This window comes from Bombus affinis, chromosome 12, assembly GCF_024516045.1.
Source record: "Bombus affinis isolate iyBomAffi1 chromosome 12, iyBomAffi1.2, whole genome shotgun sequence".
Classification (NCBI taxonomy): domain Eukaryota; kingdom Metazoa; phylum Arthropoda; class Insecta; order Hymenoptera; family Apidae; genus Bombus; species Bombus affinis.
This window is the reverse complement of record NC_066355.1, coordinates 7,404,730-7,418,994: the sequence shown is the minus strand read 5'-3', so window position 1 is coordinate 7,418,994 and position 14,265 is coordinate 7,404,730. Positions and strand designations below refer to the sequence as shown.

The 14,265-nt window shown below is 40.1% G+C and overlaps 2 protein-coding genes across 2 annotated transcripts in view; one reads left to right on the top strand and one right to left on the bottom strand.

Annotated features, from left to right (window-relative positions):
• LOC126922616 (BMP and activin membrane-bound inhibitor homolog) overlaps nt 1–11,351 on the top strand; it is a 26,139-nt gene extending 14,788 nt beyond the window's left edge. The window contains exons 2-3 of the mRNA XM_050735407.1: nt 9,564–9,815; nt 10,287–11,351. Coding sequence (XP_050591364.1) covers nt 9,564–9,815; nt 10,287–10,540 — 506 coding nt within the window. The 3' untranslated portion in view covers nt 10,541–11,351. The remainder of the gene's footprint in view (nt 1–9,563; nt 9,816–10,286) is intronic.
• Nucleotides 11,338–14,097, bottom strand: LOC126922567 (mRNA-decapping enzyme 1A). The gene is made up of 4 exons (XM_050735288.1): nt 13,710–14,097; nt 12,775–13,228; nt 12,213–12,695; nt 11,338–12,126 (listed from the first exon to the last, which is right to left on the bottom strand). The coding sequence occupies exons 1-4, from the start codon at nt 13,916–13,918 to the stop codon at nt 11,890–11,892; spliced, it is 1,383 nt and encodes a 460-aa protein (XP_050591245.1). The 5' UTR covers nt 13,919–14,097; the 3' UTR covers nt 11,338–11,889.
• Nucleotides 14,098–14,265: the final 168 nt, after the last annotated feature.

Sequence of the window (14,265 nt, the reverse complement as noted above, 5' to 3'; positions counted from 1 at the left end):
GTAGGGCTAATCACTGGTTTGCCTCTCTCGAAAACATCAAGAACCTGCCTTCTAGCGCCGAAATACCAACGCTTGCGTAGACCAGCACGCACACGAGCTCATGACAAGACAGTGGGTTATAGTCTAAAATACATATACCTGGCCTCTGGAATGGCAGGACCCAGAGGGACCCTCCTACTTCCCAGAAATAAGGGCCTCCAGGTCCCTATTGTTCTTGCTAATTGCCACCCCGTCCTTTGCTTGGTTCGCTGCGTTGCCTTGCCCTCTTCTTTAATGGCCAGGTACTCCGGGGATGATAGTTACAGGTCCCAACGCAAATACCAGCTTCGTACATACCCTTTGTGAAACGAAAATTAGCCGAAAGCCGGAGATACCCTTGGCCGGGGACAATTTTTTGACCCAAGTATCCGTTACAAGAGAACTGCCTGCGGCTGGAAGCTTCGATCAGAGATCTCGGACGGTTTATACCTCTTCTGTATAATTTCAGCATAGAAAGTTCACGGGAATACGGTTTTTATTTGTATGGAGACTTATCGGCCCTTTGTCTTCGCCTCAAACGTTACAAGTCTCTCCGCGAATTTCGTGTCTCGGTTAGTCGATAGTCTGCTGCGAATTCAATTCGACTTTATTACTTCTATTCGATTTACGAATCTTTATTCGGCCCATTAGGCCCCATAAATTTCTTCGTTCGCGTTCGTGATACAATCGGTGAAATTAGTACCGCCGATGGCGAGCCAGCTAACGAAACGACCAAGTAAAGCTTCGTCTTATTTAATTGACTCAAACCGATCCGCACGTACAGAGGGGCACTTCCATGTCCGAAGATCGTATCGTCGATTTACATGGTGATTTAAAGTCTCGCGTCCACGGTAGAGTTACCTTCGTGGTAATTTAATTTTCTTGTACACTTGTCTCCTAATCGACCAACAGATCCACAATGTACACCGAAATGGAACGATTTGTTATGTATATTCGCGATTATATTTACACCTTTTATAAAATGATGATAATTACTTGTACACGACACGCGTGACTGTCAGTTTTACTACGACTACGCCTGTACAGATATCGATCGACGACAATCAATCGCTTATATCGTACATTCCAATCATTCGTTACCAATCATCCTGTACCAAAGTTATTGCAAACAAAGGTCCTAGCAATTTTTCTCGTCTGCCAAAAAATAATCTTCGTAGATTTTTACGAGAGCCAACATCGATCGAGGTTTATGAAAGTTTTAGGAAATCGTCCAAGCAGCTTCAAAACAAAGACGTAAACCTCGTGTAACTCGCATTTCCTTTACCATCTTCAAAAATCATCTGGTTATATCGGGATAGCGACCGAGAATTGAAAAAATAACAATTTTATCGTTCCGCTTGTCTCTTAAATTGCCCTGACCTAATACCGGTCTGATCTGGTCGACGAAAGGAAGGCAGGGAAACTTTTCGACTTTCAAAGAGACGTAAAGTTTCGTCGAAGAAGATTACGACACCTGAGAAAGCGGACACTCGTGAAATTGATTTGGCTCGTGTCACCGTCGATAAAGAACTTAAACAGCCCTTTCTTCCATTCGACGCGGAATCCGGTCCCGGCTCGCATCTCCATGGTAGGAAGCGAAGGACTTCTCAACACCACGAAAAGCAAAAGTTTTATTGAGCTCCGGGTTCCTGACCAGTCGTCCGCCTGAGAAAAGAGGAAGGGAGAAGAACCGGCCTATTATGCGGGTGCACTTGTCGTGCATTCGGCGAACCGCTTTGCATCGTTGCCCCTGCCCACAGAAATTGCTTCACCCCGTTACTCCCCATTGTATTATACGGCTGTTTCACGTAACCTTGTAATACTCTTGTACTCTGTACTCGACGAAATATGTTTTGTACCGCATTGTGGTTTTAATCTGTTTGTGCATCTACGAAAAATATTTCAAGATCATTAACCGAGACAGCGTTCCAATCAGATCCGAGACGCAAAGTTGCTTGGTAAGAAAATTAATTTCATTCTTAATATCGGACATAAAAAACTGCTAAGGATATCTTTGTTCTTTTCTCTCTCTCTCTCTCTCTCTCTCTCTCTCTCTCTCTCTCTCTCTCTCTCTCTCTCTCTCTCTCTCTCTCTCTCTCTCTCTCTCTCTCTCTCTCTCTCCCTCTCTCGCGACGTGAAACCTCCTCGAGAGGAGAAAAAGTTTAATCGGTACCTTGTTCTTGGCCAGTCATCCTTCTTAAAAAGGAAAGAAGGAGAAGGTCAAACCCATTAAACGGATGCACAGTTGTCTTTTGAGATTATATATAACGCTGCCATGGCATGCGCGTACCTTGATGATCCAGGACCATCCAGCGTGGTCAAAATATCCACGCAGCTGCAATAAAACCTATCGTAGACCTCCTGGAGAGAGACACGGGGCCGTCTTTCGTTGCAAGTCAATGAAGAGTCAACTAAATTCGGTGCGGTACCCGGCCCCGTTTAATGGGAACCATTAGTTACAGCTTTTATCGGTTGTCCACTGTCCTGATCCCGCCAGTATTCTCATAGTTAAAATCTCCGTGAAAGAAACATCCACATACTTTAATTCAACGACCCAATTAGAAGATTTCTACTAATCGCTACTAATCTCAACGATTAGCATATCTGTCGTCTGTATCGAAGCATAGTTTTATGAAAATCTTTCATATTGTTTTATTTTAAATACCAATTCGAAAATTCCTGTCAAACATACAGCGACTAACCACAGTATTCGAACACCTATAAAAACCATTTGTGTGTGTTATACGAAACATTTTAAAACTTCATCGATACCCAACTTCGCTAAAACCCAACCATGATGATCAATTTATCCTGAACATTAATTTTTTAGCGTTTTATAATAATAATTTACAGTAAATATCTTATAGCTCCTATATGCAATTTCAGATTAATTTCAAATTTTTCCAAAATAAGCATGGCAGTCGTGTCTTGTTACAGTGATAACGAAGCTTTAAAATGTTTTATATAACGCACGAAAAAGATATGTATATATTTTCTATGACAAATGTTCAAATACTCTCGCCTGCCGCTATAAATCCCAATAATTGAGAAACCATCGTGGAAGAGTTTCAGCTGTTGCTGCAAAGGTATCCACCGATGGGAGATATCGATGGAAGGCAATAAAAGGTGTACCAAATTTGTTCAGTATCCGATCCCATTCATCGCGGATCGCTGCTTAACCTTCTTCCTGTGCATCGATCCGGCGACCTGCGTATTCGAATACCACGAAGACAGCGTGCCAGCTCGACGAAAGTTCTCACGAATCTTTCGAGGAACTCTCCGAGGACCGGTCCCTCTGTTCTCGTCCTCCTTCTTTCCTTTACTTTCTCCATCCTCCTCCTTTCCTTCCTCCTCTTCTTCTCATCGGTGACCACTCCTTTCGGCGTCGATGAGGAACCTTTCGTTCTCGAGGACCTTTTTGTTTTCGCATAACTTCGTAGGTTCATAGCCCACTCGCGGTCAGGGTACGAACAGGTGTCCCGCGGTGGATCGCAGGACGTGACTCGTTTCACCAACCTTTCTTCTTTCTTTCCTTTTGTTTCTTGTCGTTTTAAAAACCGTTTATAATTCCCACCGCTACCTTAATACTCCCGCCGCTCGTTCCAGCCATTTCTGGCTTGGATCGCGTGTCCTCCAATCTGTCGATCCTTGCAGCGAATTATCGTCGAGACGTGGATGGAAGCGAGTTAGGTAATAACTGTTACACGTGTTACGGCACATAGTAGAAGGGAAAAGAGATTCTTACGTGAGAAAGAAACGCTGATTTTCGATTCTTTCGACCCGACATCGTTTAACCCTTCGATGATGTAACAAAACGATGAAGAATTCAGGATGATTGGACTTAGAAAATCGACGCATTAACGATATTGCAAATTTAAGCATAAACATCTCGAAACTTCAAAGGTGTCTTTCTTTGTTAATTTGGAAGTGAAATTGTGATACAAAAATTCGAGAAATCCAGTATAGTTAAGCATTGTGAACATTCACGACCCAATTTATTTCTGGCTGACTATTGTGCAACTATTTCGTACTCGAATTTTACGTTAACTACATGCTATACCGATGTTAAGTCGAAAAGTTAGTTGCTACGGGACTATCGAACATTTGTAGGAATTTTCTATGTCGCTTTGAATAGATTTAAATAGGTTCGGTGACTGCAGAGATCGTTTCGAATTCCATAGCATCTTGCCATGTTAGCAGTGAAAGATCGTTCGTTCGACAGGCCCGGTAGACCTGCTGCCGATGAGGCACGCACAAAAGACGATGTGTACCATTGCCAAGATTGAGAAACGATGAAACGACCCCTTTTCTCGCGAGCCATTCGTCTTCCATGCACGCGAACCCATACACGGTCACCGGCAGTTGTAATCTTGACTGTATCGTAATCCCTGATTGTTATCTCGATGTCTGTTCTTTTTTCTTTCCCGTAGCGACAATGATACCATAGCGTAATGATAACTTTCTTCCGCCATGGCAGAAGCAACACGAATTCGTAGCCACGTGTGTGTTCCTGTGAAATTCAACGCTGCTATGGTGACATTTGGCCACCAACGCGCTTTACGTCCCAGTAGAATACTAATTGCGGCAATTTAGAACGATGGACGTTACTAATTAGAAATTAAGATAACCGAGTCACTCTGTGTTTAACAATTACCTCATAACGCGGTTACCGGAATGAACAATTGAGAACAGCGATAAACTTTCTCTCGTCACGCTTTCGTTAGAGTAACACCCGATCAGGTGTGAAGGAAACAAAAATCGAAATACGAATCTTACCGTGTCCTTGTTGCTAAAAATATCCTATCTAGCATTTTTTACATTATAATTAAATCGAACGAAAAAAAAAGGACAATGATCGCACAAAGGAAACGATAAAACTTGTAGTAGCAGATAGAATATTTTAGCTAAGCGGAATGAGAGAATTTTGTGAAATTAGTCGCGCGTGTGTCCTTTTTCTCGTCGACTGAACAGAGATCGCGAATTACCTGTATTCGATAGTATACCACCAACGAAGGAAAATAAATCCCGGCATGATTAAACCGAAACGAATAGAGCTGATAATTAATCGGCGTTAGCCGACAACTGCCACTAATTGTCATTACATAACAAGTCGACGTTGTTCCTATTAATTAGAAAATCCAATATTCGTAGTCATCGACGATTCAGTTCACCTTGTAATTGGCCAAGTAATGCCATTAGCTTAGCCGCGGCTCGTCTCCTCTTAAACGTCCTCTGCAACGAAATAAAATCTACTAGATTTAAATAAATGTGCGCGTATACGAGGGACGTTGTTACGCAATGTACGTGCATTACGGATACACTTGAGGGAACCGAGAGAAACTCATTAGTTTCATCATTCCCGGCGGTGGTGTACATTCAGCCACGACGCAACCCGTGCATGTATGTACATGGGTCGTCGCTCTTCTAATTGCATATACAACGGGGCTCGTTCAAATCAAGTTTCCGTCGAGCACGGCTTTCTATCCTCGGGCATGTTGCACGAGTCGTTTGGATAAACCCTTCGTAGAGCGCTTTTAGCGACTCGTTATCGACGCGAGTATCGATTATCTTTTTGCTCGTTGAATTCCACGTCGATCGAGCCGGGCTTTGCCCAGCGAGCTTCTTATTGCCGAGTGAAATTCTAACGAAGCCTAATGAGAAAATAGTTTCAAAGAACATTGCGTTTACGTACGTTGAAATTTATGAACATATTTTGTGTATATTATACAAGACGTTTTGAGAATTCTTCATTAGCGTCGCAACGAGACCCGACTATCACGATCATACACGAGTTTTGTCCATTACATCGATAAGCCATAATTCACTGCCACCGTATTTAACGCTTTTCGTACGTTTAAAGTGGCCATTTATACCACAATTTAGCCAAATTTTACTCGATACAGATTTACAGTAAGGATCTTATAATTTCTATACGTATAGATTTTCAGATTAGTTTGAAATTCTTGCCGCTATAATCGTAACAATTCCGTTACGGTACTAATGAAATTTCAAAATGTTTCATCCAACGCATACAATATGCAATCGGAAATATATAGGAAATAATCGGAATAACGCGTGTCTGATGTTTCGCGAGTTAATTGGCGAAAAGTATTCGATTAATTAGCTAACTTTTACACGAACGAGCAACAGGGTGAGATGTGATGTAGTTGGAATTCGTCTACATAAATGAATATTTAATCCCAGATAAAGAGCAAATGAAATGAACCCTCGAGCCTGTTGTTGTAGTTTTAACAAATAAACAAGCTTATCTGAGAGTTACAAGTAACCAGCACGTGTATCTCGTTAGATATATCCGATGTCCCGACCGACTACACATATCTAACGTCAGTATGTTAAAGGTTAAGTATCATCAAAAGCGTACTCCCGTAGTGTGCGTCGCTAGAAGCTTTTATCGAAAGATACGGATACGAAGAATTCGCCAATCATGCCCGAAGAAATCGGACAGTTTTACGAGCGCAAAACACACAGAGGAGAACGTTCGTCAAGCATTTCAGACCTGTCTACCTTTTTGCCCGCGGCATCGCAACGTATATTTTTTCTTCCCTTTCCTCCCGTGATCTTTATTCAATTCGCAACACACACGCGCGCATTTACATAAATTACGGATTATAACGTCATTAAATCGAGGCAATCTGTCGAATGTGGAACGAATTTTGCAATGCTTCGCTTTTGATCACGTGTCTCACATTTTTAATCGTTAGTTCCAACCGATTTGAGCAAATGTTTCGCGCACTTGATAAAAAATGCCTGAACACTCGCACTGTGCGTATCGAGAAATTGTTATGAAAATAATGGAGTAAAAGTAATGGAAGGAGAACATCGATTCACGTGCTTCTCGAACCTGTAATCGTTTAGCAACCGAAGCAAAAATGTAAAAAAAAGAAATACGAGCAACATGGGCAGAGAATGAAGGAGACAGGGGGTAGAGCCCGTCGGGAAATAATTAATATGCCATGGACGCATAACGAACGACCCCGCGAAGCAGTCTGTTTGTTTTCGGACGGGTCTTCTTCGGCTCCAGGCATGTCGGCCGTATCTCTCTTTTGCCCGGGCCTTCTCGACCTCCCGCTGCTTCCCTCTTTCCCTTTTTATTTTAAACGCACACGAAGCCCTTCTCCCCAGCTTCTTCTGTCTCTCCTCCCTTCTCCCCTTTCTCCACAGAGTAGATACAGTTCTCTCTAGTTTCCTCCTAACCACGTTCCGCGGCACCGATGAAAAAAGAAAGGCGTGTATACCTTTCTGGAGAAACTTCAAACTACCTCATTGAACCGTAACGTAAGATAAAATATAGATGTCGTATCTGGGGTTACATCATCGAAGGATACTTTTGGAGAAAAAGTACTTACGTTATAATTGACTCACTGAACGGAATCTTCGTAAAAGTTTCGAACGGCCGAGTCGTTCGTATGAAGAACCCTTCGATGAACGAGGACTCTTTGCGTTTGATCGAAACTGGTCGCAAGAAGTTTACGTAATCTGGAGAATTACGAAGAGAAGTTTTCCTGAAACCCTCTTACGGCTCTTACGAGTCTCCGGTGGCTTTGTCGCTCTGAAGGCTCGTGAGAGCCGCCGACCAACCGAGCGAGCAGCGGCACAACAACGCAACGGTGCACACAACGAGAGGCCGCATGCCTCTCTCCATATATTCTCTCCACTTTAATCTTTCTTTTGTGACTCGGCTGTTTTAGCGTTTTTTATTCGCCGATCAGGCGGGCCTCGTGGACGCGACAGAGATGAAGATGCGCGATGAGAAAGGAGAAAACGAGAAAGACGGGGAACGAACAAGAAAGACGAACGGAGAGAAAGAGAGACGGCAGACAGAGGCAGGGCATCGTTGCAAGCTTATTAGCAAGAAGTCGGAGAAAGAGGGGAACGTAAGAAGTTTCGTCGAGGGAGAAAGGATCGTTTAACGGAGAAAGACGCAGGGAGGATTCGAGGGGTAGACGAAGTAATATCGCGAATAAAGATGGTCTCGCATTACCATAATAAACAAGTTTGCTGCGGCTAATCGTTACAAAACCAAAGTTCTTTGTTCCACCGACAAAAGGGTCTGACTGACACGCTTCGTGATATCGAAGTTTCGCATCGATCGATCTGTTGCGTCGCTTTGTTTCTCGATGACAGAAGAGAAAAAGAAGGTTGCCGCGATATCGCCTTGAGAGTTTCATGAGAATAGTCGAGAGGCAACGTTCAATCATGCTAATGAATTATTTCGTTAAACCGTAGCTCGTTGCAGTGAAATCCACATGGCAGCTTGTGCAGCAAAATAAATTATTCCGTTGGCCGAAGGAAACGCGAAGGGAGAGGCTGAGAGAAGAGTAAACGGGCGAGAGTAAAGTCACGGATAAAGATGGCTTCGCATTATCATAATAAACAGGCGGTACGATGGTTAGTCACTGCGAACTGCTCCGTGTCTCTTTGTTTATTTCATACGGCCCTCATTAACACACCGCGGAGAGAACTCTACTCTCTCTCTGTGTAATGTATATTTACGCTATGTCAAGCACGGTCCCAGTGTTGTATCGAGCCTGTTTCTCGCCGTGGATTTCTTCCAGACCCCCCGGTTGTAGTCTCTTCGAGCAAAACATCTCAAACATTACTCTCTATCAAAATTTGTTGTCCTTCTACCATTTATTTTAAGAAATTTGTTTGGCAAATACGTTAGCGTGATATACGCTGTACTCGTAGATATACAGTACATCTTATACCGATTCGCATTTTGTCGAATTATGTATGTACTAAGATATTCATACGAGCCTATATAAAATTATAAGTCACATCGACGAACGAAGGAGGGCTTGGTAGCCGGCAGGTAAACGAAAGTAAGCTCTTTGTATACCTGTTGCAACGAGCAGGGTATAATCTTTTATGACTTTCAGTCGGGTACTCATTAAGGGAGGCCGCCAAGTATATCAACGCAATTATGCTTAAGATACTTGAACGTGAAAATGCTTAACGATAGTGGAATTATATCGCTCGAATTGTCTTATCCACTATACAAGCTTATAAATAAAGATGAAATGTAATCAATTAGTAGAATGTGCAGTATATCGCTTGACTAGTATATACATTCGTTGGTAGAATCTTGTTATATCCGAGATGTTGGAGACAAGTACAAGGGAATCTAGCGTATGTAAAGACGAACCGTAATATTGCATCATTAATCAGAATGAATCGTCTATTATCAATCAAGGCTATTATTATCAAAAACAGCATGAAAAACGAAAGACGTGTTGTTCGCTTTATCGCACTTTCGGTATTATTCCAGTTGAGAAGAATGTTCTCTGACCTCAAACTTCTCTCCCTCTGTCCGACAATTTCGAGCGTAGCACTGGAGATAATTTATATTGCTGATCTCGTAATAGTATTTCTGTTTCATTGCCGTGATTCTCTCAAATTATAAACTTGATGTCCTCGCATGCAATTCTTTTCACCGGTTCTTTTTAATCTTGTTAAATCTTTCGATTTGAATTCCTCTCGTAATAACAAAAATTAATTAATCTCAATATTTTTTTCATTCGTAGACTCGCCATACGTTCGAGAAGTGAGGTGTTATTGCAATCAACCGGAATGTGTGCCTCAAGGATACATGTGCCGTGGCAGGGGCTGCTTTTATCCATCATTATTAGGAGCAGAACATAGCGCCTACAGTGGCTGCCTCGATGAGAGCTTCAAAGAACAGCAATGTCCTACGGGATACCTCTGTTGCGAACAAGATCTCTGTAACCACGTGGATAGCCCAGCCATGAGAAACAGGCTCAACAAGACTCTTCAAGGTTGAACGAATGTTCTCATTGCAAGATCATTAAAATTGCGTGGACTTGACTCGACGCGATGCCATCAGGAGTGGCGCCTTCGCATTTCTCTATAATGCTATTTTCATACGCGCCTCAACGTTTATTTTGCAACGAATTTTTTTTCAATACAAGTCGCGCTCCGTTCGTTTTGTATCGATAGTGCGAGATAACACAATATCATTTCCTTTTAACTCGATTATTCAAATTTAGTTTTCGTACGTTGCAAAAATCCTTGAGTTCAATGATTTCCACTTGTTCGATAAATATGTGTTAAGATATATGTCTATATGTAGAAAGAGAGAGAGGAAGAGAATTTTACGAAGCCTCGAACCGGTGATTTAAAACAATGGCGAAAGTCGAAGGTTGTGTGAATTTATGAATAATGAAGCGTTTTGCATAATTTATTTCAAACAGCTAGGTATGTAACGAAAGACTTTTTATTGTTAACAGTACTGGTGGGTGACCAACGACCTTTTCTCGGTCCGGTGAAGCCGATCAATCACGGAGGTCAGGCGACAGATGGATGGTTCAAGACTGCCACAATCGCTGTACCGATTTGCGGTCTAATCGTTCTACTGATACTGGCCAGTCTTGCCACTAGATTACTTCAGCCTGTACCGACGCAAAGCAACAAACTCGGATCACATCAAATGCCCGATAATGGACCACCGTTATTAGGATCACCGAAAGTGCCTCTCGTTTAATAATCTCGCAATCCCAAAGACGTTCGATAAAGTGTTCTAGCGGATAGACATTAGTAAGACTAACTAGAAAGCTAGCGGGCTTGTATAGCTCCACTTGGCTGTGAATTTTATGAAAAAAGCGACTGCTGTAAATTATAACATTGCGTGTTGTGCATCGATAGCTGCAATTCCTTTGAACGACGATCCTGTGAATGGCGTCGTACGATTGAAGAGTGAGAAAAGGTCAATAAAACAGGGCCTTTGTACATGACGTTAATTAAAAGAAAAAAAAAGAAAGAAAAAAAATGATACGCATGATAACGCCTTTATTGTAGCATTGTAAATAGATTATGTATTTTGTATCGTATATTAAATGATATTCGCTTATTTAGGCGGCGTACAAATTGTAATTGTAATCGCGTTTTACGATATCGTCGAACTTCGAATGTTAAAGACGGGTTTAGACAGAAGACCATAGTAATGTTACAATATAATCTCAAGGGATACACATATAATCCTGCAATAAGAATCATTTTTCCATCGAGAACCGATATCGATGAAAAATGAATGAAGAACACTAAAAAGTCTGATACTTGTTTTTTTAATTGTAGAAGATCTTCTTCCGCAAATCAATTATTCTAGTACATCATGTACTCCTCACATAGTAATTGTATTCCATATAAATATTACTATATTGTGATAATATGACGTAACTTGTATGATAATTATATTATTAAACGTACCACGACTTTGTTTTACAACACGTGTTACTCATGAGGGACAAATCGATACGAAAATCGACTTAAAATACATTGAAATAATTTTTCAGTAATCGGTCTCTATTTATTTCCTCCTTTTTTTATAATTACATATACATACCATACCGATACCCGATATATAGGAAGGGTATGTCATTATTCCGTAAAATAGGTAATCTATTTGATCAGCTCAGAAAATTTGTCTTGTTTCATTTCGAAATAGTAATCATAAAATGTTAGTATAATATAAATGTTTTGGCATCACAGTTTAAAATCGTACAATTTTCACATTTCTCGTCTTATTTCCTTTTACAATTTCCACACATTTTATACCTTCTTATGCATCCATGATCCATTTCACTCTTTTTCATGGGAAAAAGTGTAGTAGCTTATAAAAATACTGTTTAAGGTATGTATCTTTATTTGTATCTATGATTTGATCTTCCCAAAAATTGGGCTACCAGTCAAGTTCAATCGAAATTCGAGCAGGACATTGTGTTCCATCTATGTACATGTAACATAGAAATACTAGATTTCGCTCGATACTATAATCAGTCGACCGTCACAACCCGCATGACGGGTTCCATTTATACCAGTTAACAAGTCATAGTTCTAGGACAGTATTTCACCGAACGATTTAACATAAGCTTCGTGAAGTTTGTTGATAAAATCAGGATCACTTCTCAATAAATAGTTAAAGGCTCGAAGAAACTGATTTTTTGTCAATGGTTCTAACGGTCTGGTTAAAGGTTCAGGTGGACTAGGGGCAGCGAACATAACAGGAGGAATTAATGCCGGTGCTGATCCTCTTCCTGATAGAGTGGGAGGCGTAATAATATCTTCCGATGCCTGATAGGATTAAAACAAAAATTTCAAAATTCGCGTACTTATATAAATATACAACCTAACACGAGTCGATATATACATCCACTCACCGTTGTCGCAGATGCATGAGCAAACAAAGATGCAAGTGGATTTGAATTGCTAGGACCAATAATATCTGATGCTTGATGATTCGTCAAAGTAGAAGTTGATGCATTTGTTGGTGACTGTATCCTAAGAAATCCCGTTGTTCCATTTGTATCGGTAGCAGTTTGATTCATAGGTGTTAAAATTTCTTGAGTTAAAGACGCAGGCGTCGGTATCATTGAATCTTGTTGAGAAGCAGTTCTGTTTCGTTTCTTAGTTCTGTTCGAAGCTGTTGTATTACAAGCACTGTTAGCAGTCAATATAGTAGTTGGAGTAGTCTGTTGTTGAGTAGCTGGTTGAGGAGTTATAGATCTGTGTTGCTTTTCAATATGTTCAACTGTGTGAGCTGCTGGGTGTGACATTAATCGAGCAAGCAAAGGCTTACTTTCGTTTGCAACAGTACCCCCTGGAGTAGGCTGATCTCCAGCCTTAAAGTGACCAGTATTAACCTAGAAAGATTGTAAAATCTAACATATTTCCAACTCCTTACTTTAAAACACTATATATGATCGAACGTATAATACTAACTTTTGCTTTTGCAAAAAAATCCATTACACTCTGTGAAGTAACATCTGGACCTAATGGTGCAGCTAATGGTCCAGATACATCATCAGTTGTAGGAGTACCTAACGGAGATTTAGTACTATGCCTTTCTTTGTTACCACCTCCACTACTACTATTATTTCTATTAGTATTAAAGTCTTCTTGAGCTTTACTAAGCATACTAAATATATCAACATTGCTCGCATTAGGGCCGGATTCTTTTTTTACGTTAACAGCAGGTTTATTGAAAGTCTTGCGGTTTTCCTCTGATTCTTTAATAAGTTTGTTCAACATTGCACCAATGCGTACACATTCCTCTTTATCATAAAACCAAATGCCATAAATATTACATCTGGAATTTCTATAGAGTAAAAAGGGTTCTTGGAGTTGTAAATCTAAACCTTGCGTAACTGGCTCTACTAGGTTATTTGTATTTAATCTGTAAGAATGTTATTCATACATAAAATAATAGGCTTATTTAAGACTCGCACAGATTTTTTTTTTTATATATAATTATCTTTCGTATAATGTCAAATAATAACCTATAATAAGATTGCTAAACGCTATATGGTATATAGTATTATGATACTTCAAATACCTATCAAGCTATATATAATATTGTAATTAAATCATAGACATTAATTTGTTTTACTAATGCAAATCTAATAAAAACAATGTTTCTAATACAATACATGAAATAATGAGTTATAGAAAATATTAAAATATTCATTGTACCTTTAATTATAAAACATGTTTCCTGGAACGTTATTTTCACTGAATGTATTAATGAATAGTATAAATTATACATATGTTATTATTCGCACGCTTAATATTTGTAATATGTTTAAAAAATATAGACAAATACAATACAAAAATGTACATATATATGTATGTATATACGTATATACATTATACGTTACCTATTCATGATAAGAACACTGTTATAGGGTTCGCCATTTCGCGAGTATACGAATAGAGCACCTTCAATATTCGTTTTTTCCCACTCATTATTAACTGCGTTAAAAGTATAAAGTGCTACGTGTGTCGCAGTCTCCAGAATATCTTTTACATAGGGGTCTACCCGTTTCAGAGCGGCCACGTTCATTCGTAACCCTGTTAAATCCGTCATTGTGTTCCTTACAGCTTGATGGTACAGTTTATGAAATACAAGAATAATCGGTATTTTCCTAATTCAATTGAAATTTAGCTTAGTCGTGCAAGCCAATCACTAAGAGCACTGTATTTTGATCTAACGTAAGCAGCTGCCTGTATATTAAACGTCATACTAGATTTTAAGGTTGATACCGTTGCTACATCTGCGAGTTAGTAACATCACAGAAAGCCGACGCTTCCTTTCCGTTTGGTTCAACGTCTGTTTTTGATTGGTGTAAAACCAAGCAATCAGATTTATTGAAATGGACGCTGAATTGTGAAAGGAGAATCAAGCGACAGTTTACCCAATCGAATCGACAGAAA

What these genes read in the sequence shown, in the direction of transcription:
- LOC126922567 (XM_050735288.1), bottom strand. Translation starts at nt 13,918, where the DNA reads ATGACGGATTTAACAGGGTTACGAATGAACGTGGCCGCTCTGAAACGG. An exon ending in AGTGTTCTTATCATGAATAG is followed by an intron (nt 13,229 to 13,709) that starts GTAACGTATAAT and finishes ACATTCTTACAG; the next exon opens with ATTAAATACAAATAACCTAG. An exon ending in ATTTTTTTGCAAAAGCAAAA is followed by an intron (nt 12,696 to 12,774) that starts GTTAGTATTATA and finishes CAATCTTTCTAG; the next exon opens with GTTAATACTGGTCACTTTAA.